Below are 22,407 nucleotides of genomic sequence, written 5' to 3' on the forward strand. Positions count from 1 at the left end.
AGCATGTGTCACACAGAGGAAAGAGCTGGACCTGGGACCATGCAACCCCTGTGCTTTAGTGGAAACCAGAGCCAAAGGTGGTTTTGTGATGGACTGGGATGACCTGTGGGTTGACCTGCTGGCCAAGTCTTGCCTAAGGCTATGCAAGTTCCAGTGCCAGGTGGTGAGGAGATTTTTTTTTTTTCCTGCCAGAAGACAGGCAAAGAAACATACTCCTATGAGGAGGGCAGTGATTGTTGGGAGATGTGGCATGTGTTGCAGATGTTGTACCAAGCATCTCTCTTTGTGGACACACACAAGCGTCCATCAACACATGCACTGACACTGCTGCTGCTCTCCACCTACCGCCCCCCTAGAACTTGACACCCCATAACCCAGCTCCACTGCCAGGTTCACACCCCAGTGAACATTTCCCCAAGCCTCACGAGGGCTGAGGAAGCCCAGCTCAATCTTGCCTCTAAGAAGAAAGACGCAAGACAGGGGTTTCAGTGAACTACATACACCACAGTGTTTATTAACTCCAGAGTAGTGTGATAGGCACAACGCTGCATCCACGGGCTATCTCCCCACACTCTAAGCTTGTTCCTTGTGCCTCTTCAGCAGCTCCCTCAGCTGCTCAATCTGGGCAGTCACGCTGCTCTTGGCAGTACCACCCATGGCCGTGTACTGCTCCACGCTGTTGACGATGTTGAAGACCTGGGAGACGTCGCTGCCAAACAAGGGGCTGGGGAGGCAAAGAGAAGAAGTGTCAGTGGAGAGGGCTGGGTGCTGTTTGCTGGCTTTACATGCTCACTGCCTGCAGAGAAGGGGAGGGAGTGGAGACGGAGCCTTTCTCCAAGGGGAAAGGCCTCCTGCAGCCCTGCTTCTGCACTTCTAGTGCCTGGCGGTAGCTGCTTGTGGCAGACCAAAGAGTCAGCTCCAAGGGGAGAGAGAGGAAGTTTGGAGCCAAACTCTTGTGGAGGGCTGGTGCCTCCAGGACAGGGCATGAGCTTCTTCCAGTCCCTCCCCATAGCTGCTGCCCATGCCCCACTGGAGCTGAATGGTAGTGATGTTGTCCCCCTTCAGTTATTTCAGGCCCAGCAGTAGCAGCATGGATATTCACGCCAGGAGGATTTTGGGGAAGGCCACCATGAGGAGGCCCATACAAAGGGAGGCTGATACCTGCCTGTTGAGGGCAGTCATGGCAAAATAACAGTGATACAAACCTGATGCTCTTCAGGTCATCCAGGCTGAGATTATTGATGGTGATGCCTTTAGACTCAGCAAGGTGGACGGCCTTCCCAGAGGCAACGTGGGCTTGTCTGAATGGCATCTGCAGTGAGAAACAGAGGCCACGGTCAGTGACCAGGTGGCTGGGGTGCAGCCTCAAAGGAAAAAATGGATGTGCTGTCTTTTTTGGTTGGCTTGTTTTCACTTAGGGCAATGCCATGTGAATCCAGGTTTGTTGACCAAGACTGATCATGACCTGGGGACAGAACAGAAGGCCTCATCTCAGGCCCTCACTGAGCAGTATTCTGCATCCAGAGAAATCACAGCTCCAGGTCTCCCTCTGATACTTACTCCTTTACGAACCAAGTAGAGAGCCAGATCAGTAGACAGCATCTCAGGGCTCAGAGCCTTCTCCATGTTCTCCTTGTTGATCTGCAGAAAGGAGAGTCAGAGGGAGACATTATCATTAGCTCCTCCTTGGGGACACATTAGCAGTCACAGTGAGGGGACTTCATCTGGAAGGGACCAGGCTCTAAAAGGACCCTCTGACCCCCTGAGCAGCTGACAGTGGGGGGCATAATGAGAAGCATGGGTGAGCCACTGCAGAGCCTTCATCTTAGGACCAGTCTAGAGCTCTTTTACCTGTGTTACTCTCAGAATGTGCCCCCCAACCATGGTCAATAATGAGTGGCTGAAGCCTCACCTGGAGGGTAGAAATCACTCCAGTGGCAACCTGGAGTACAGCATTCAGGGTGTCCACAACATCAAAGACGGCCTCCTTGTCCTCCTGCATTGGAACAGGGATGGAAATTGCAGTAAGGCAACCTGATGCAGCCCAGAAGCCCAACAGCCTGAGCAGCCCAGCCAGCAGAACAGGCATGTCATCCCAGGGGCTCCTGCTAGGGGCCGGGGTGTCAACTGCAGCATGCCATGCCTCAGCATCCTGCACACAGGCAGGGTCTGTGCAGGGAAGTGTAGTGGCAAGACTGCTCCAGAGCAGAAGACAGCTGTGCCTGCTCAGGGAGGTGGTGTGAAAACTAACATCTGTTTTACCTGCAGATCCTTGTTGTAGGTGCTTGGAAGTCCTTTGAGAACCATGAGGATAGCAGCCAGCTGCAGAGAGAAACGGGTGAGGCGGTTAGTTCTAGGAAGAGAAGCCCATTGCCCCAGCAGAGGCTCAGAGCCTAGACTGGGCACATTTCTTCACACAGAGGCAAGAAGAAACAAGATTCTTCAGCTCTGGTATGAGCAGTTTCCCCATCCCACTTCTTTCTTTAGCAGGCTCACCCGTCCAAACACACGACCAGCCTTGCTGCGGATCAGTTCCAGACTATCAGGGTTCTTCTTCTGAGGCATCAGGCTGCTGCCAGTGCTGAAAGAAGGGTGTTTGGAGTGTAATGGTGAGCAAGGTCCCAGTTCCTACAGACGCAGGCTAAGACAGGTCATGCAGCGGTACTGAGCCAGCCCTCCAAAAGCAACACATAGGTCCCCCTTCCCCGGCCACCTTTCTAGGGTGTAGGAAAGCAGTGAACTGAGTGTGCTGAGTTTCTCATGTTTCCCACAGCAAAGCCTTTGGGTTTGCAGTCTTGTCTGGAGCTACCATGCAGCCCCACCTCTCAAAGAGGAAGCAAAAAGGAGGCTTCCCCCCAAGCTGCTCCACAGGTGGTGTCAGCAGGCCAGCCTAAGTGTTGCTGTGACCTCTGAGAGCGAGGGCTGCGGTTGTGCCGCCCTGAGACAAGGAGTCTGTTGTTAGGATTGCAAACCCGGCTAGTCAAGGAAGGGCTTTGGCAGGCATTTCCAGCAGAGGAGGAAGTTGTCTCTGCCAGCAGTTGCTAGGGAGGAGTGTCTGCTGAATGCAGACTTGGTGGAGTTACCAGAATCAGAAATAAGTGGTCATTACTGAGGAATGTTCACCCTGAGGCTGCCTTTCTGCCAACCTTTTAATGCTGTGTCAGCCTTGGGCAGCAGGGAGACACCAACCACTGTCTCATTCTCCCAGGTGAGGACAGCTGAGGAAGAGAGACTGAGGGAAGGGCTCTCTTCCCAGAGACATACCTGTAAGCATCAGAGAGGGTTAGAAAGCCAAACTCGCTGGTGCTGTAGATGATGAGATCTTCAGCCATCTTGCTAAGGTGGATCATCAGCAGGGTGGCAACAGAGAGGAATTCCACTGCAGAGAAGGCAGGAAATCAGGAGGTGAAAAAGGTGCTTGTTTGCTTGACAACCCCAGGAGCCCTGACTGGAGTTTAAACATGAGCAAACAGATTTTCTGTATAATTACTTCCTAGTGAGGAATTTCATTCCCCTTATTAAAGGAGGTCAACTGGAAAGGTCTCAGAAGCCTGCTTCTAAAACAGTGGTGGGAAGGAGTGAATGGGTTGTGCTTACCCACAAAGTCTCTCTCACTAACGGCATCCATGCTGTTCAGGCTGATGGAAGCAAAGTCCAGCTCTGTAAGGAAGGTGATGGACAGAGGAGGTCAGGCTTGGCATGACTGGAGCTTGAATGCAGCAGGATGCCCCAGCATGCAGGTGACTGTGAGCCCTTGAGTAGTCCCAGGAACGCAGACATGCTGAGCAGGGTTTTGTTATTAGCCCAAGGCAGCCAGTGTGCAGCAGAGGTGGTTCTGTTTATGCTCCCACCCTACAGGCATCTGCTGTCTCATAGTAGTAAAAAGCCTTCTGGCTTACTGAGTCATTAGGAGCTGCCTCCTACCTGTGTCACTGAGCATCAGATCATATTCATTTTTTGTATTTATTACCCTCTATCCCTCTGTTAAGGTGCTGCAACACATCCAAAATAACATCAGGACAATGTATCAATGCTTCCCTCCCTCCTAGATATTACAAGTAGTCCTGTGCCAATCCATCATAGGGAGACACTTACCACTACGCAGAAGCTCTCTATCAATTTCCAGTGGGTTGCCAGCCAGAGCACCGCTGCCAGGGAGGAAAGAAAGACAAGTCATGCAAGATACCCTGTGCACTCCAACCAAAACTGAGCTCTAGCAGGCAGCGATGACACCTCTCTGAAAGCTTCCCTCCCCCCATTCATTCTGGTGTCACACAGTGTGGCCCAAGGCTCAGCAAACTCTGAACTAAATCAGAAGTTTTCTTCCAAAGAGGAAGGTTTGCTTGATGAAAGCCTTGTAGGTCTTGGTTTCAAGAAGGGGGAAAAACAGTATCTCTGTGCTGCGTGTCTTCTCTTTGGAAGAGTCTTCTCTTTGGTGAGAGAAGCAAGGCTTGTGGCCTCGCAGCTCTGCAGCACATATGGCATACAAACCCTAGTGGTTCAGGGGATATAGAGATCTGCTTCTTAGCCATTTTGCAGAGCAAAGTGAGGCCCAGTGATTACACAGAAAGTAAACTTTACCTTCCCAAAGGCAAGACATTGATCCTCCTCTTCACCTCTCCCAGGCGCTCAGAATCACGGGTCAGTGCAACAGCATGGCTAGGAAAAAAACATCATGACAGATGAAGCACCTGAAGTCCGAAGATGTCACAAGGACCAAGAGGTAACTGTGGCCAAAGGATGGAGCGTAAATGGCCTCCACTGCCCACTCAGTGCTTGGGTCCCCGGTTGGTCAGAGCCACCCAGGAACACAGGGAGCTCCTGTTCCAGTTTGCAAGGTTAGCTCTGGTTTGTCACCACCCCGGCTGCCCCATCAGAGGCCAGTGCACTTCTAGGCTGCAGCTGAGCAGGGCCCCAAGGGTGGAAGGTGGTTACCTGAGCAGGAACTGGCTCCATCTGATGGGCTGAGCTTTCTGCAGGTGGGTGTAGCCAGGGAAGATAACATCAATTTCTCTGCATGTGAGAGGAGAGAAAGAGGTGAGTGGCAGCTGTCAGGATAGAAGGCAGTGGCAGGTACACTCCAGGGTTTTTGAGCAAGGTCACAAAGAGAACTTCCTTCGCCTGTGTTGTGCTGAAGCTGGTCTATGTCTTCCTCTCCCTGTCACCTGCTACCTAAGCACGCTGGGTTTAGCTCTCCCGATCTTCCAGTGTGGTGTGTCTGCCCTAGGCCTCCCTGGAGGCTTGCCCGGCACAGCAATCCCTCTGTGGCAGACAAAGATTCCCCAGTCCACCACCGTTTGGGAGTGCGGTGTGTGAGGAGGAGAGTTAGACAGGGAGTAACACAGCTGAGCTTCTCTCATACATAGCAACTGGAAACGTGTTAAAGTTCCCCACTCCGTCAGAGGGATTTGGCACCTTCTAAAGTCTTGTGTGGACCTCCCACCTCAATTCCTTTGCCAGGATACACTGGGGGAAGAGGAAGGTCTCTGTGACGTGAACTGTGGAGGAAGAGGGGCTGTTGTCTTTCCCTGTGCTATCACACACTGCCTGGCTGTAACTTCCCCCACAGAAGACCCTGCTGCTGCCCTGATTGATGTCAGTCAAAGAGCAAGCCTAGAAGTCTCCTGCCCCTGCAAGGCCAAGGCTGTGGATATGGAAAAGGACTTACATGGCAGCGCGTTCCACCAGGGTCTTAATGAGCTGCAGGAGGTGAGTGGAGATGACAGAGAGTGAATTCCTCATGAACAGCTTCAAGTCAGTCACAACCTGGATGAGACCAGCCACAGTCAGACAAAGCAGAATGTGACGTACTTAGCGACCAAATATTGTGCAGCAGAAAGCCTTGGCAGAGTTACCCCCTCCTTGTTCTATGTGCTGGGAAGGGACAGCTTCCTCTTTCCAGATGTGCCCCTGGTCACTGATTTGTGAAAGCCACTGTATCTTGCTTTCCATGAACAGAATCAAAGCCCATTCTTTTCAGTAGACTTTTCAGGTATTGTCAACTTTGGATCAGAAAATCCCCAAGTGACAGAAGTCAGTCATCAGTAGGAGGACTGATCCTGAGATGCATGGCACCCAGCCAGTAAAGTCACTGTTTCTGTAGGCTTTCAAAGGATGTCAGTGGAAGTTTGTGGCCTTATACCATCAGGAAGCAATCCTGCAGAGCCCATTCCCCTGTGCGGATGAGTCACAGGGGCATCACTAGTTTAAAGCCCTAAGGACTACATGCTGGAGAGTGTCAGGGCATGTGAAAGATGGCATAGAGAAATTTGATTAAGGAACTGAGGTGGGGGAGGAATACAGAAGGAGGACACACAACCAGTCTGTACATACCTGATCGTTCCTGCTTCTCCCAGTGTGCAATTTTCCAGCTATGTCTCCAATCAGCTCCTGAGGACAAGAGGAGGGTTTCTGTCAGCATCTCTGTATTCTAAGGAGGCCATGAGCAGACCTCCTCCCTGCCTGGAAGGAACTCAGCTCTAGGATCCCGTGAGTAGCCGTGAGATCTCTTCTGGGGAAGGGCAAGTTTGGGTTCTATGCTTGTACAGTGCCTCTTCCACAAAAGGGGTCTTGGAGACACTTGATTGTGCACCTGGGGTTTCAATGCCACAAGGTCCAGAGGAATTTCACAGTGGGACAGTGGCACATGCACTTCATGTCAGGCAGATCTAGCTACACAGGAATGGGAACAAGAGGTTAGAGGACCCAAACCTTTAGTCTGCGTTCATTGGCAGTGTGGATGTCCTCATCGCTTTGTTTCACCACAAAGACTCCTTTAGACCATTCCTCAGAGATCTGCAAACATCAGCAGAAACACCAGTCAGCCACTACCATTACCCTGCTGCACGTGAGGGCTGTAAGTGTCCCCAGCGAATACCAACTTCTGCCATCCCAATGGAAATCAAAGTGTTAAGTCTCATGCGAGCTCTGGCATTCCGGTTCTTTCAGGCCAAGGCTGGCAGCTTGCTATATCCTGATATTCTGCACTGTACTTGGTGAGATTCATCTCTCTAGCCATGATGATCCTGCAGTGTTATGGCTACAGGAGGATTTAAGCAATGCAATGAAAAAGTGAGCTGAACTGTCAGTGATTGCTTTAGCATTGTCCACAAAGGTTTTCCTATACAAACATTGTAGAGACTCACCATTGTCCATGGTGGGTGAGCAACAACAATGGATATTTTAAAAAAGCACTTAGCTGCTGACTTCTCTTCACCCCTGTGCAGTGCTGTGCATTGCCTCCCACTATCTCAGGCAGCCAGGCTCAAAAGGATCCCAAGTGCCAGCAGAAAAAGAATATTCCTAATTCATACTGAACCAATTCCTTGTGAATGTTCAGTCTGAAGAGGATGGGCGGGCAGGTCACACTGAGCACACCTCACCGAGGCACCGGGGCTGCCACAGTGAGCATCGACAGTGTGCCCATCAGGGCTTTGGGCTCTCACTGGGGGCTTGTCAGCTGGTTCACATCCTACTGGCGGGCTTTGGTGCCTTTAGCAGGATGCAATTTGAGCATTGATCCCCTGCCCAGAATGCCTCCAAGTGTACTGACTGCAATACACATGGGCCTGTCATGTCCATGATTTAGGACAGCATTCCCTTTCACAAAGCACTTCAGCACATGCCTAGCTCTAAGGAACAGGACATGAGGACATTTAAAGATGCTTTTTAGAACAGCAAATCAGGGAGGCTACTACAGATGTTGTCTGATAAGAAGCCATTCATTCCAGCAGGCATGACAGTTTGTGAAGGAAATAAATACCTTTTCCAGGCCACTCAGGATCTTCTCCAGCTCAGTTTTTGATAGGATCCCAGCCTTCTCCAAGGCTTTGGCATAAGCCATGCTCCCCTGGATATCAACTTCAGACAGCCTCTGATCATAGGTAATGGAAGCGTTGAGAATCTCCATGACTGGATCTGTGCTTCCACTGAATCTTCCTCCCCAAAGTTTATCCCCCTGAGAGAGAGGAAGAAGCAAATTAAAGAGGCCTAATAACTTCAGTTATGGTCCTGTGCATGTAACATCCAGTGATCTGTTTATCCAATATAAAGGCCATGTTCAGCTACATCCTTTCAATGGGGAAGCACTGACTAGAAAGGACCCTGGATTTCAGGACCTTTGGCAAGTAGTTGTAGAGGGGGAGAACATGTCACTAGCATTTAGCGCTTGAGATTTCAGGTCTGGCTCAGGAATCCTCCAAGATACTTTACCTCTGCAGGACTCTGAAGGGAGTCCTTGAAATGCATATCAGGGCATATGCTGCAAGACCAGCATGGATTTCTCTTTTGAGGCAGCTGCAGGTCAACAACCCTTTGATAGCCTTTTAAAGGAGGGGAAAGAGTAAAGCAGTCAGTAAGGAATATAGTGAATGCTAGTATTCTCTAAGTCCTTTTTGTGCTGTTGAGCTAATAGAGAGATTTTTCTTTGATTGACAAAGAGCTCTAGGCCAGTACAAGCCACACTATGAAGTGTATGAAGTTACCATTTGAAGCATCTCGAGTCCATGATGTGCTTGCAAGCTTTGGCATAAGATTTGCATAAAACTGGTTAAGGTGGAGACTCCAGAAAGGAAGATCTGGGTACCTTTCAGCACCAGGAATGTTCAGAAAAATAAATCAACAAAAAGAAGGTTTTAAAACACATAGGAACAAAAGTTGTTTTTCCACCCAAACCAAGATTCGTATCGTAACCTCTCTCACTTGAATGTGTCATCTACATAACTACTTCACTGGGTGACCAAAGACAGGTACACAATTCCAGCTATGCATCACAGCAGGGTGTGTGTAAGCTTTTTTTCACCAGTGATTCAACAACTGAGTGGATTCACTAGCTAAGAGCCATGTATGTCACTTGATCAGAAGCCTTTTGCTTGCCCAGGTAGGACACCCCCTGAAGCCCTAACTCTGGCAAACTTGCACTGAAATGGATAGGAATTTTACTCGTGCAGGGACCTTACAACTTATCCAAGATTTCAAAAGCAACTCTCCACTGCTAGCAGGCACAAAAAAAGAAATGGGAGGACATTTAAAGGAAGGGCCTAAATACAATTGCCATTGCGGAGTGGATAATAATTACTAATCTACTTGTTTTTTTAAACACCCCTGTCAGTCTCTTCTCCTGCTGTGCGCTAGAACTACCATGGACAGCAAGAAGCTGGCGGGACAGTTGCAAGCTTATCTGTGCCAGGGCTTTATCGGTCAGACAAAGCACTGTTGAGTAACCTTAGAAAGTTTTTCCCTAGTGACTGCCTCCACATCTCTGCCGATCCATGCTGAAACAACATGCCTGAGAGGACAGCAGGAGAGAGCCTACCGAGGTAAGAGTGTAGGCAGGTGGTTTTTTGATATCTTTAAGGCAGCTTTGTCAGAGAGCTGAGGGAAGGCAGAGGGGGGAATCAGAATTGAAAGGGAAGAGTGTTAGAGGTCCTCAGCGTGCATCTGGTGTGCACAGGAGCATGGCATAGGGGATGCTAAATTAAAGGCCAGTACCAGAGGCTAAGCACTTGAATGGGGAACAGGTATATCTAAGCATCTAGGTATATCTTCAGCATTACAGGCTTCCACCAAAGCAAGAGGTGGGTCAGCAGAAACATTGCAACAGATACATTTGCAATCAGGAAAACAAAACTGAAAGATTAACTTTAGCTAGCTGCAGGACTCTGGTTAGAGAAGTGGGTAGTACAGTCTAGCAGCTGATGGACACTTGTCTGCAAGCCAGAGCAGAGGAGGCCAGGGTTGTAGTAGCCATTTGGAAGGCAGAAAGCATGACTCGCTAAGACGACTAGTCATGTCTCACCTACCAGGCACGGAAACTAAAAACGCAGCTTTTGTACAGAGAAGTGTTTACACAAGCTGCTGTAAAGTACCTCCTGCCTGAACGCAAGTCGGCAGGAATGAACCGCATCGGTTATTAGTCTCTCCCAGGTAGAGGGAAGAACCTGTAGGAAATGGCAGGGACTTAGATTTTAACTCAGTTGAGCTCGCGTCTGCCAGAGCACCCCCGAGACTACCCCTCCAGAGAAGCAAAGTTCACCCTCACCTCGGCTGCCATTTCGGACGACGTTTTGCTCGTTTGTGCAGCGATCCCGGCAACTGGTGCAACCTGTGGAACGGCGACGTGAGGTGAGGTGAGGTGAGGTGAGGTGAGGTGAGGTGAGGTGAGGCGAGGCTCAGCCCCGGTGCCGGTCCCGGTGCCGGTGCCGGTCCCGGTGCCGGTCCCCGCTGCCCGCCCGGCCCCGCTCACCTGCTCCACAGCGCAGCCCCCGCTGCTCGCTCCCGGCCCCGCCGCCCCGCTTTTACACGGCCCGGAGCGGGGCTGGCGGCTCGTCCCGCCCCGGCGGGGCGGGGTGTCCCCGGGGCGGCCCCGCTCCGCTCCCCCCTCCTTCGTACCACCCCGCAGCGCAGGGATTTTTCTGCTTTGCCTGAGGGAGCGTGCTGCGCCGGCATGTTTTTTTCTCCGTGCGCTGCCAGAGGCCTGTGAGGGAGCGCAGGAAGTGCATCCCAGGTTTTTTGTCCCCTTTTGGGTTTTTCTGCCCTTTAACCAGCCCTGTTGTCACAGGACCGTAGGATAATTCAGGTAGGAAGGGACCGAGTCCAGCTGTCTTTCCTATGTTCTTCTCTGTCCTACTATTCATCCCCTTTCTGAGTTGAAGATGAGTCTAGGGCACAGTGGGATTGCATGTTTAGGGCGTGCTGCTTTCTGTAGCAGAGAGGACACGGGCAGAGTGCCATGGCTGGCATCAGGCAGCCGCTGGCTACCCAGCCTGAATGAGCAAGTACCTTTTGCAGCTGGATTTCCAGTGTGCTGCCTTCAGTACCAGTCCAGAACAAGGCTCAAACTCTCTATCTGGATTCACAGCCAACTGTTAATTCACTGCTTCTCATACATTTCCCCTTATGATAATTTCTTTCTGGGGTAATGACCCTGTTCCCCTTCAGAGTTCCAGGCTTGCAGGTGCACAGAGCATCATGCCGTCTACCCTGAGAAAGCTCTTTGAACCATTTTGTTGCCAGATTCCTTCCTGTTCTGAAGTCCCTCGTTTTTAATGCTTCTCTTGACATGTTCATCTTTTATGAATGTCTTTGTCCTTGTTCTGGGCTTTGACAGGAGGTTGCAGAGGATTTGGCAAAATAGTAAGGACTAGATTTACATCCAGACTGAATCATGTACAGGGAGAGGCTTTACCTCGTGGTGGTTGTGATATGGGCTCACATGGCTATGTGGAACACACACAACCCATGCAAAGATTGTACATCTTTCTGTCTGAAGAAACTGTACAGAAATTACCCAAAGTAACAAAGGGAAGGGGGAGGGTGCCCAAGGCACTGCAGCCAGGAGGGCTTAGAGGGCACCCTGCTGGTCCTGGCACCTCTCCCTCGGAGACCATTTGTGACCCACAGGGCTAGAAAAGGGAAAATGGGATCTCTGTGGCACTTTCAGAGTTCCCCTGTATCTCTTCTGCTATTTGTGTTTTCCCATCATTAGCCCTATGTATGTGTGATACATGACAGCTTTGATTTCTAAATATTGCCTGTATTTAAACAGTTACACAGTTAAATATAACAGTGAAGCTCCAGTTTCTGTTCCGTTAGTTCCAGGCCGCTCTGTATTTTTTCCACGTACCTGTATGTGCATCTCTCTGTAAGGTGAGGAACAGAAATGGTTGAAGAATCACAATGAAGTTGGTTTGTGTTGCCCCTGGCAAAGAGGAGTCCAGTCTAGATGGACACGTTTGGATATTGCTGTCTCAAATTAACCCACGGTGCCTGCAGGGGACGTTGCAGTCATGCAGTGCATCTGTTCTCACAGCTCTCTTGTGATGGCAGAGAAGTGTTACTAGCTCAGCTTCTTCAATAGAGAGCTAGGGGATAACAAGACCAGGCACAGCAATTTGTTTAGGAGACAAAATATTCAGCAGGATTTTTCCAGGGTGTAAAAGCAGTTTAGAGATTTTTTCCTTCGGGGGATCCAGTGAAGAGTTCACTACTTTTTGTAATGTTTCAAGAGCCCTTCTGTAGGTTTGTTACCTGCTTGGGTGTCAGATCAGAGTTGCATAGCCATCTGCTGAGAGTTTCAGTAGCTCATGATCAGCCTACATGAATTCTTGGCTTAAGTCCCTTCCTGTGGTCTGTAATGGAGCAGGTATTTAAGACCAAGTCCAGAGTAGTGTCCAAGCCACTGATCCGTCTGTCTATGCAGCTCTTCCTGTAGTAAGGGACAGGGCTTTAAAAACCCAAATCACAATGAATCATAGTAGGGTGATGGTGAAGGTCTGAAGATACTGCGGACCACACAATCCTGTAATGTCTGTGGCACTTCAGAGACCTCCACAGGTCCCTCCCAATCTAAATTATTTCACAATTTGAAGAAAAGGGTGGATGGGTGGGAAGTACCAGTGATTATGAACTACTCATTTAAGCAGGAAACCGAGATGTGATAATCTGCTAAGATTTCCCTTTTGCTTTCAGTTTGGCAGGGCCCTGTGTTACTCAGCCCTGGCCACGAGGAACAATGCCGGACATTTGCTGCTGAGAGCGAGAGCAAATCTGTTCAGCTGAGGCCTCTGAAGGTACTGAGCAGGAGCTAGAAGATAGAAATAGGGAAAAAGAGGGGAGTGGAACAGATCGAGAAAGCTTATGGGAGGGGGAAAAAAAGAACTGTGAGGTGGAGATGAGGAGATATCCCTTCTTCTGACTCTGTTGGTGTTGGGCATTGGTGTCCCTTCCCTCTCTTGCTCCTTTCCCCTATCAGCTAAGTGTGTGTAAGTGATTTCCTGGCCACAGCTAACCTATCTGGAGAGTGAGACACAAGTGCCAAAACAGAAACACAGCAGGAAGTAATGGAGCAAACACAACGGAGGTTTGTGGAGTGGTGATTGAAATGTGGTGTTCTTTAAATGCCAGGAGAATAGATCAGGTTTAGGGCCAGAATAAGGGGAGACTGAGGTTGGGGGGAGGTGTTGAAGAAAGGGAAGTTCTGTTGCTGGTTCTCCCACGTGTTTAAAGCACAAATGCTACAAAGGTAGGATGAAAGCACTTTGTGTCTCCTTGGGTACTTTGTTAATGGCAGGAGATTTAGCTCATGGCAGTTAGTACTGTCTGTGCTACAGCCCTTAACCTAAACATGGTGAGGCAACGCTTGCGTTACTGCCATTACCTACGTGGGTTACAGAGCCTTGCAGAACTGAGTCAATAACGTGCTGCTGCATCAGCATGGAGGGCAGAGTGCTGAGCAAAACACCAGCTTTAAAATGCTGTGACAGAAAAGAGATTGTCCATGACAAGACTAGCGCTACTGTGCTGTGGGTGCCAGGTTCAAGTTTGTTTAGTTTTTAATGAAAATTGCCCCATCTTCCCTGTAGACAACTGTTCTTTCTCTACCTTTTGAATCAAGTAGTAGGCATATTCTGTCCAGAAATCACTGCAGAACAATAGTGGGGAATAATGTTTCAAGTGTTTGTTTAATCAAATATTTTCACCCTATGAAAGACACAAGGTCGCTGCATTCTCATTCCCCAAGTAAGGCTTTTCCTGGTTGCCCTGGTTTAGGCTGGTAGTTTTCAGGTAGTTGTAGAGAGCGATGAGGTCTCCCCTCAGCCTCCTTTTCTGCAGGCTGAACAACCCCAGGTCCCTCAGCCGCTCCCCATCAGCCTTGTGCTCCAGAGCCTTCCCCAGCTCCGTTGCCCTTCTCTGGACACGCTCCAGCCCCTCACTGTCTTTCTTGTAGTGAGGGGCCCAAAACTGAACACAGTATTCACTGGTGCCAAGTACAAAGGGACGATCACTGCCCTAGTCCACCACCCTCCCCTCCAAGAGATACATTTTCAGGTCTCTTGTAGACAGACACTCCTGCTGCTCTCTACCTACCAGCCCCTGAGAGCTTCAACACACCATAACCCAGCTCCACTGCCAGGGAGGGGAGAACCCCCATTCTTTCACCCCAGTGAGCATTTCCCCAAGCCTCACGAGGGCTGAGGAAGCCCAGCTCAATCTTGCCTCTAAGAAGAAAGACGCAAGACAGGGGTTTCAGTGAACTACATACACCACAGTGTTTATTAACTCCAGAGTAGTGTGATAGGCACAACGCTGCATCCACGGGCTATCTCCCCACACTCTAAGCTTGTTCCTTGTGCCTCTTCAGCAGCTCCCTCAGCTGCTCAATCTGGGCAGTCACGCTGCTCTTGGCAGTACCACCCATGGCCGTGTACTGCTCCACGCTGTTGACGACGTTGAAGACCTGGGAGACGTCGCTGCCAAACAAGGGGCTGGGGAGGCAAAGAGAAGTGTCAGTGGAGAGGGCTGGGTGCTGTTTGCTGGCTTTACATGCTCACTGCCTGCAGAGAAGGGGAGGGAGTGGAGACGGAGCCTTTCTCCAAGGGGAAAGGCCTCCTGCAGCCCTGCTTCTGCACTTCTAGTGCCTGGCGGTAGCTGCTTGTGGCAGACCAAAGAGTCAGCTCCAAGGGGAGAGAGAGGAAGTTTGGAGCCAAACTCTTGTGGAGGGCTGGTGCCTCCAGGACAGGGCATGAGCTTCTTCCAGTCCCTCCCCATAGCTGCTGCCCATGCCCCGCTGGAGCTGAATGGTAGTGATGTTGTCCCCCTTCAGTTATTTCAGGCCCAGCAGTAGCAGCATGGATATTCACACCAGGAGGATTTTGGGGAAGGCCACCATGAGGAGGCCCATACAAAGGGAGGCTGATACCTGCCTGTTGAGGGCAGTCATGGCAAAATAACAGTGATACAAACCTGATGCTCTTCAGGTCATCCAGGCTGAGATTATTGATGGTGATGCCTTTAGACTCAGCAAGGTGGACGGCCTTCCCAGAGGCAATGTGGGCTTGTCTGAATGGCATCTGCAGTGAGAAACAGAGGCCACGGTCAGTGACCAGGTGGCTGGGGTGCAGCCTCAAAGGAAAAAATGGATGTGCTGTCTTTTTTGGTTGGCTTGTTTTCACTTAGGGCAATGCAATCTGAGTCCAGGTTTTCTGGGATATGAAGAGGGGAGGCGTTAGGAGGTAAAACTCCACCTGTAAATTACTATCAAGTCCACCTGGCAGCAGTTCCACTACTTGGGATACATGTAAAGAATGAGTTTCCAGCTGTCGTGTTTGTTGACCCATACTGAACATGACCTGGGGACAGAACAGAAGGCCTCATCTCAGGCCCTCACTGAGCAGTATTCTGCATCCAGAGAAATCACAGCTCCAGGTCTCCCTCTGATACTTACTCCTTTATGAACCAAGTAGAGAGCCAGATCAGATGACAGGATCTCAGGGCTCAGAGCCTTCTCCATGTTCTCCTTGTTGATCTGCAGAAAGGAGAGTCAGAGGGAGACATTATCATCAGCTCCTCCTTAGGGACATGTCAGCTGACATTGGCAGCCGTAATGAGAAGCATGGGTGAGCCACTGCAGAGCCTTCATCTTAGGACCAGTCTAGAGCTCTTTTACCTGTGTTACTCTCAGAATGTGCCCCCCAACCATGGTCAATAATGAGTGGCTGAAGCCTCACCTGGAGGGTAGAAATCACTCCAGTGGCAACCTGGAGTACAGCATTCAGGGTGTCCACAACATCAAAGACGGCCTCCTTGTCCTCCTGCGTTGGAACAGGGATGGAAATTGCAGTAAGGCAACCTGATGCAGCCCAGAAGCCCAACAGCCTGAGCAGCCCAGCCAGCAGAACAGGCATGTCATCCCAGGGGCTCCTGCTAGGGGCCGGGGTGTCAACTGCAGCATGCCATGCCTCAGCATCCTGCACACAGGCAGGGTCTGTGCAGGGAAGTGTAGTGGCAAGACTGCTCCAGAGCAGAAGACAGCTGTGCCTGCTCAGGGAGGTGGTGTGAAAACTAACATCTGTTTTACCTGCAGATCCTTGTTGTAGGTGCTTGGAAGTCCTTTGAGAACCATGAGGATAGCAGCCAGCTGCAGAGAGAAACGGGTGAGGCGGTTAGTTCTAGGAAGAGAAGCCCATTGCCCCAGCAGAGGCTCAGAGCCTAGACTGGGCACATTTCTTCACACAGAGGCAAGAAGAAACAAGATTCTTCAGCTCTGGTATGAGCAGTTTCCCCATCCCGCTTCTTTCTTTAGCAGGCTCACCCGTCCAAACACACGACCAGCTTTGCTGCGGATCAGTTCCAGACTATCGGGATTCTTCTTCTGAGGCATCACGCTGCTGCCAGTGCTGAAAGAAGGGTGTTTGGAGTGTAACGGTGAGCAAGGTCCCAGTTCCTACAGACGCAGGCTAAGACAGGTCATGCAGCGTACTGAGCCAGCCCTCCAAAAGCAACACATAGGTCCCCCTTCCCCAGCCACCTTTCTAGGGTGTAGGAAAGCTGTGAACTGAGTGTGCTGAGTTTCTCATGTTTCCCACAGCAAAGCCTTTGGGTTTGCAGTCTTGTCTGGAGCTACCATGCAGCCCCACCTCTCAAAGAGGAAGCAAAAAGGAGGCTTCCCCCCAAGCTGCTCCACAGGTGGTGTCAGCAGGCCAGCCTAAGTGTTGCTGTGACCTCTGAGAGCGAGGGCTGCGGTTGTGCCGCCCTGAGACAAGGAGTCTGTTGTTAGGATTGCAAACCCAGCTAGTCAAGGAAGGGCTTTGGCAGGCATTTCCAGCAGAGGAGGAAGTTGTCTCTGCCAGCAGTTGCTAGGGAGGAGTGTCTGCTGAATGCAGACTTGGTGGAGTTACCAGAATCAGAAATAAGTGGTCATTACTGAGGAATGTTCACCCTGAGGCTGCCTTTCTGCCAACCTTTTAATGCTGTGTCAGCCTTGGGCAGCAGGGAGACACCAACCACTGTCTCATTCTCCCAGGTGAGGACAGCTGAGGAGAACTACTCCCCAGAGACCAGAAACCTACCAGTAGGTATCAGAGAGGGTTAGAAAGCCAAACTCGCTGGTGCTGTAGATGATGAGATCTTCAGCCATCTTGCTAAGGTGGATCATCAGCAGGGTGGCAACAGAGAGGAATTCCACTGCAGAGAAGGCAGGAAATCAGGAGGTGAAAAAGGTGCTTGTTTGCTTGACAACCCCAGGAGCCCTGACTGGAGTTTAAACATGAGCAAACAGATTTTCTGTATAATTACTTCCTAGTGAGGAATTTCATTCCCCTTATTAAAGGAGGTCAACTGGAAAGGTCTCAGAAGCCTGCTTCTAAAACAGTGGTGGGAAGGAGTGAATGGGTTGTGCTTACCCACAAAGTCTCTCTCACTAACGGCATCCATGCTGTTCAGGCTGATGGAAGCAAAGTCCAGCTCTGTAAGGAAGGTGATGGACAGAGGAGGTCAGGCTTGGCATGACTGGAGCTTGAATGCAGCAGGATGCCCCAGCATGCAGGTGACTGTGAGCCCTTGAGTAGTCCCAGGAACACAGACATGCTGAGCAGGGTTTTGTTATTAGCCCAAGGCAGCCAGTGTGCAGCAGAGTGGCTCTTCCTGCTCCCACCTCACAGGCATTGCCTGTCTTATTGCGCTAAAAAGCCTTATGAAAGAAAGGCTTTGGCTCCAGGAAAGTGCATTACAGTGCCATTGGGAGCCACATATCAATGCTTCCCTCCCTCCTAGATATTACAAGTAGTCCTGTGCCAATCCATCATAGGGAGACATTTACCACTACGCAGAAGCTCTCTGTCAATTTCCAGTGGGTTGCCAGCCAGAGCACCGCTGCCAGGGAAGAAAGAAACACAAGTCATGCAAGATACCCTGCAAATCCCAAACAAAACTGAGCTCTGGGAAGCAGGGAAGGCACCTCTGAAGACTTTGCAGAGCAAAGCAAGGCCCAGTGATTACACAAACAGTAGACCTTACCTTCCCAAAGGCAAGACATTGATCCTCCTCTTCACCTCTCCCAGGCGCTCAGAATCACGGGTCAGTGCAACAGCATGGCTAGGAAAAAAACATCATGACAGATGAAGCACCTGAAGTCCGAAGATGTCACAAGGACCAAGAGGTAACTGTGGCCAAAGGATGGAGCGTAAATGGCCTCCACTGCCCACTCAGTGCTTGGGTCCCCGGTTGGTCAGAGCCACCCAGGAACACAGGGAGCTCCTGTTCCAGTTTGCACGGTTAGCTCTGGTTTGTCACCACCCCGGCTGCCCCATCAGAGGCCAGTGCACTTCTAGGCTGCAGCTGAGCAGGGCCCCAAGGGTGGAAGGTGGTTACCTGAGCAGGAACTGGCTCCATCTGATGGGCTGAGCTTTCTGCAGGTGGGTGTAGCCAGGGAAGATAACATCAATTTCTCTGCATGTGAGAGGAGAGAAAGAGGTGAGTGGCAGCTGTCAGGATAGAAGGCAGTGGCAGGTACACTCCAGGGTTTTTGAGCAAGGTCACAAAGAGAACTTCCTTCGCCTGTGTTGTGCTGAAGCTGGTCTATGTCTTCCTCTCCCTGTCACCTGCTACCTAAGCACGCTGGGTTTAGCTTTCCCGATCTTCCAGTGTGGTGTGTCTGCCCTAGGCCTCCCTGGAGACTTGCCCGGCACAGCAATCCCTCTGTGGCAGGCAAAGATTCCCCAGTCCACCACTGTTTGGGAGTGCGGTGTGTGAGGAGGAGAGTTAGACAGGGAGTAACACAGCTGAGCTTCTCTCATACATAGCAACTGGAAACGTGTTAAAGTTCCCCACTCCGTCAGAGGGATTTGGCACCTTCTAAAGTCTTGTGTGGACCTCCCACCTCAATTCCTTTGCCAGCATACACTGGGGGAAGAGGAAGGTCTCTGTGACGTGAACTGTGGAGGAAGAGGGGCTGTTGTCTTTCCCTGTGCTATCACACACTGCCTGGCTGTAACTTCCCCCACAGAAGACCCTGCTGCTGCCCTGATTGATGTCAGTCAAAGAGCAAGCCTAGAAGTCTCCTGCCCCTGCAAGGCCAAGGCTGTGGATATGGAAAAGGACTTACATGGCAGCGCGTTCCACCAGGGTCTTAATGAGCTGCAGGAGGTGAGTGGAGATGACAGAGAGGGAATTCCTCATGAACAGCTTCAAGTCAGTCACAACCTGGATGAGACCAGCCACAGTCAGACAAAGCAGAATGTGACGTACTTAGTGACTGGCCACTTTTACTGCACAGTGAACCCCTCCTTGTTGTGTGTGATGCGAAGGTGCATCTTCCGCTCATCATTTGGTAATTTTGATGTGGTAATGTCACTATATCTGGCTCTCCAGGAAGAGAGGCAAAGGCCGTTCTGGTTTGAGGTCTCCTGAAGTGAGGTGGGGGAGGAGTGCAAAGGGGAAAAAAAAGATTCTGTACATACCTGATCGTTCCTGCTTCTCCCAGTGTGCAGTTTTCCAGCTATGTCTCCAATCAGCTCCTGAGGACAAGAGGAGGGTTTCTGTCAGCATCTCTGTATTCTAAGGAGGCCATGAGCAGACCTCCTCCCTGCCTGGAAGGAACTCAGCTCTAGGATCCCGTGAGTAGCCGTGAGATCTCTTCTGGGGAAGGGCAAGTTTGGGTTCTATGCTTGTACAGTGCCTCTTCCACAAAAGGGGTCTTGGAGACACTTGATTGTGCCATAAGGTCTGGAGTGCCACAAGGTCCAGAGGAATTTCACAGTGGGACAGTGGCACATGCACTTCATGTCAGGCAGATCTAGCTACACAGGAATGGGAACAAGAGGTTAGAGGACCCAAACCTTTAGTCTGCGTTCATTGGCAGTGTGGATGTCCTCATCGCTTTGGGTCACCACAAAGACTCCTTTAGACCATTCCTCAGAGATCTGCAAACATCAGCAGAAACACCAGTCAGCCACTACCATTACCCTGCTGCACGTGAGGGCTGTAAGTGTCCCCAGCGAATACCAACTTCTGCTGTCCCAATGGAAATCAAAGTGTTAAGTCTCATGCGAGCTCTGGCATTCCGGTTCTTTCAGGCCAAGGCTGGCAGCTTGCTATATCCTGATATTCTGCACTGCACTTGGTGGGATTCATCTCTCTAGCCATGATGATCCTGCAGTGTTATGGCTACAGGAGGATTTAAGCAATGCAATGAAAAAGTGAGCTGAACTGTCAGTGATTGCTTTAGCATTGTCCACAAAGGTTTTCCTATACAAACATTGTAGAGACTCACCATTGTCCATGGTGGGTGAGCAACAACAATGGATATTTTAAAAAAGCACTTAGCTGCTGACTTCTCTTCACCCCTGTGCAGTGCTGTGCATTGCCTCCCACTATCTCAGGCAGCCAGGCTCAAAAGGATCCCAAGTGCCAGCAGAAAAAGAATATTCCTAATTCATACTGAACCAATTCCTCGTGAATGTTCAGTCTGAAGAGGATGGGCGGGCAGGTCACACTGAGCACACCTCACCGAGGCACCGGGGCTGCCACAGTGAGCATCGACAGTGTGCCCATCAGGGCTTTGGGCTCTCACTGGGGGCTTGTCAGCTGGTTCACATCCTACTGGCGGGCTTTGGTGCCTTTAGCAGGATGCAATTTGAGCATTGATCCCCTGCCCAGAATGCCTCCAAGTGTACCGAGGGCAACTCAGGGAGGCTACTACAGATGCTGTCAGAAAAGTAGCCATTTGTTTCAGCACACGACAGATGTGAATAAATAAATACCTTTTCCAGGCCACTCAGGATCTTCTCCAGCTCAGTTTTCGATAGGATCCCAGCCTTCTCCAAGGCTTTAGCATAAGCCATGCTCCCCTGGATATCAACTTCAGACAGCCTCTGATCATAGGTAATGGAAGCGCTGAGCATCTCCATGACTGGATCTGTGCTTCCGACAAACCTTCCTCCCAACATTTTATCTCCCTGCAAGTAATGAAGTTAAGAGGCATGTTCAAAAGACTTACTGATATATCCCCTAAAAATCAATTAATGTCTGTCCCACTCCTTATCCAAGTAAAACTGAGGACATACTCAGGAATGTTTTTTCAGTGCTGTACCCTTGAGCAGAAAAGCCTTGGACTTTAAGAGCTTTGGCAAGTAGTTGTAGAGGTGGAGAACATGTCACTGTCACTAGAATTTAGCCCTTGAGATTTCAGGTCTGGCTCAGGAATCCTCCAAGATACTGCACTCCTGCAAGACTCTGGAGGGAGTACGTCCTGTCCTTGAAAACGAGTGTCAGGGCATATGGTGCAAGACCAGCATGGATCTCTGTTTTAAGGCAGCTGCTGATCACTGACCCTTTGATGGTCTCTTGGCAGGGGAAAAAATTAAGGGAGTTAGGGATATAATGAAAGCTACTATCTACTGTTACTTGAAATAATAATTTAAAAAAACCACTCTTTTAGGGAGACTATAAGAAAACATCCGATTGACAAAGAGCTGTGGGCCAGCACAAGCCACATCCTCTAAAACACTCCTGTAACTATGAAGTGTTTGAAGTTACCGTGTGAAGCATCTCCAGAGTCCACGATGTTCTTGCAAGCTTTGGCATAAAATTAGCATAAAACAGGTTAAGGTGCAGACTCCAGAAAGGGAGCTCTGGGTACCTTTCAGTATTACAAATGTTCGGGTAAAATGAAAAGGAAAGCAAAAACCCCATGGCCCTAGACTACCCCCCAGAAGGTCTCTGAGGCAGCGCGGCGCCGAGCTACCATGGACAGCGGGCGGCTGCCGGGGCCGGGGCCGGGGCCGGGGCCGGAGCCGGGGCCCGCCGGCCGGCCGGGCTGGTCCCGGTGACCCGAGCGAGCCTTTCCGCAGCGACTGTCTGAACCAGCGTGCCTGAGAGGAGAGCAGGAGAGAGCCTGCGGAGGTCGGGGTGTAGGCACGGGGTGCTGGAGCTCTGTTTTTGAAGCAGGTTTGTCAGTGGGAGCTGCGGGGGGGGGGAATCGGAGTTGGAAAAGCAAAATTTTGCAGCTCCTCGCTGGGAAACCAGTCCCCTGGGGTGAATGGCAGAGGGGATGAGGGGTGCAAGGCCAGTGCTGGGAGCCAAGCGCTTGGATGGGGAAGAGGTATCTAAGTAGATCTTCACTACCGTGGGTTTCCACCGGAATCAGAGGTGGGTTGTCAGAAGTACTGCAGCAAATATGTTTGCTGTCCCCCTCTCCATTTAAAACCCGGGAAAACAAATCAAATAGAGAGAAGCACCCGAACGAGCATGGCAGGTTGCAGTGCTGGGGTTATCCGGCAGTTGAGTTCGCGTCTGCCCGAGCACCCCGAGACCACTTCGCTGGAGAAGCAAAGTTCACCCTCACCTCGGCTGCCATTTCGGACGACGTTTTGCTCGTTTGTGCAGCGATCCCGGCAACTGGTGCAACCTGTGGAACGGCGACGTGAGGTGAGGTGAGGTGAGGCTCAGCCCCGGTGCCGGTCCCGGTGCCGGTCCCCGCTGCCCGCCCGGCCCCGCTCACCTGCTCCGCAGCGCAGCCCCGGCTGCTCGCTCCCGCTCCCGGCCCCGCCGCCCCGCTTTTACACGGCCCGGAGCGGGGCTGGCGGCTCGTCCCGCCCCGGCGGGGCGGGGTGTCCCCGGGGCCGGCCCCGC

The 22,407-nt window shown here is 50.9% G+C and overlaps 2 protein-coding genes and 1 long non-coding RNA gene across 3 annotated transcripts; 1 reads left to right on the plus strand and 2 right to left on the minus strand.

Moving 5' to 3' along the window:
- Positions 1–489: 489 nt before the first annotated feature.
- On the minus strand, positions 490–10,341 carry LOC140660739 (argininosuccinate lyase-like). Its single transcript, XM_072881882.1, has 17 exons — positions 10,244–10,341; positions 10,040–10,102; positions 7,763–7,957; positions 6,712–6,795; positions 6,334–6,390; positions 5,669–5,766; positions 4,936–5,013; positions 4,582–4,659; positions 4,096–4,148; positions 3,598–3,660; positions 3,265–3,379; positions 2,497–2,581; positions 2,263–2,322; positions 1,913–1,996; positions 1,561–1,641; positions 1,206–1,312; positions 490–724 (listed from the first exon to the last, which is right to left on the minus strand). Exons 2-17 carry the CDS (start codon positions 10,049–10,051, stop codon positions 574–576), a joined length of 1,401 nt encoding a protein of 466 aa, XP_072737983.1. The 5' UTR covers positions 10,052–10,102; positions 10,244–10,341; the 3' UTR covers positions 490–573.
- Positions 10,342–10,429: 88 nt separating this feature from the next.
- On the plus strand, positions 10,430–16,196 carry LOC140660753 (uncharacterized). Its single transcript, XR_012045476.1, has 3 exons — positions 10,430–10,576; positions 12,469–12,569; positions 16,082–16,196. It is a non-coding gene; the product is annotated as an uncharacterized lncRNA (long non-coding RNA).
- Positions 14,030–22,380, minus strand: LOC140660752 (argininosuccinate lyase). Its single transcript, XM_072881910.1, has 17 exons — positions 22,277–22,380; positions 22,121–22,183; positions 20,538–20,732; positions 19,614–19,697; positions 19,236–19,292; positions 18,881–18,978; positions 18,148–18,225; positions 17,794–17,871; positions 17,597–17,649; positions 17,181–17,243; positions 16,848–16,962; positions 16,091–16,175; positions 15,857–15,916; positions 15,507–15,590; positions 15,224–15,304; positions 14,743–14,849; positions 14,030–14,264 (listed from the first exon to the last, which is right to left on the minus strand). The coding sequence occupies exons 2-17, from the start codon at positions 22,130–22,132 to the stop codon at positions 14,114–14,116; spliced, it is 1,401 nt and encodes a 466-aa protein (XP_072738011.1). The 5' UTR covers positions 22,133–22,183; positions 22,277–22,380; the 3' UTR covers positions 14,030–14,113.
- Between the last annotated feature and the right edge of the window lie 27 nt (positions 22,381–22,407).

Source organism: Ciconia boyciana, chromosome 17 (assembly GCF_034638445.1).
Source record: "Ciconia boyciana chromosome 17, ASM3463844v1, whole genome shotgun sequence".
Lineage (NCBI taxonomy): Eukaryota > Metazoa > Chordata > Aves > Ciconiiformes > Ciconiidae > Ciconia > Ciconia boyciana.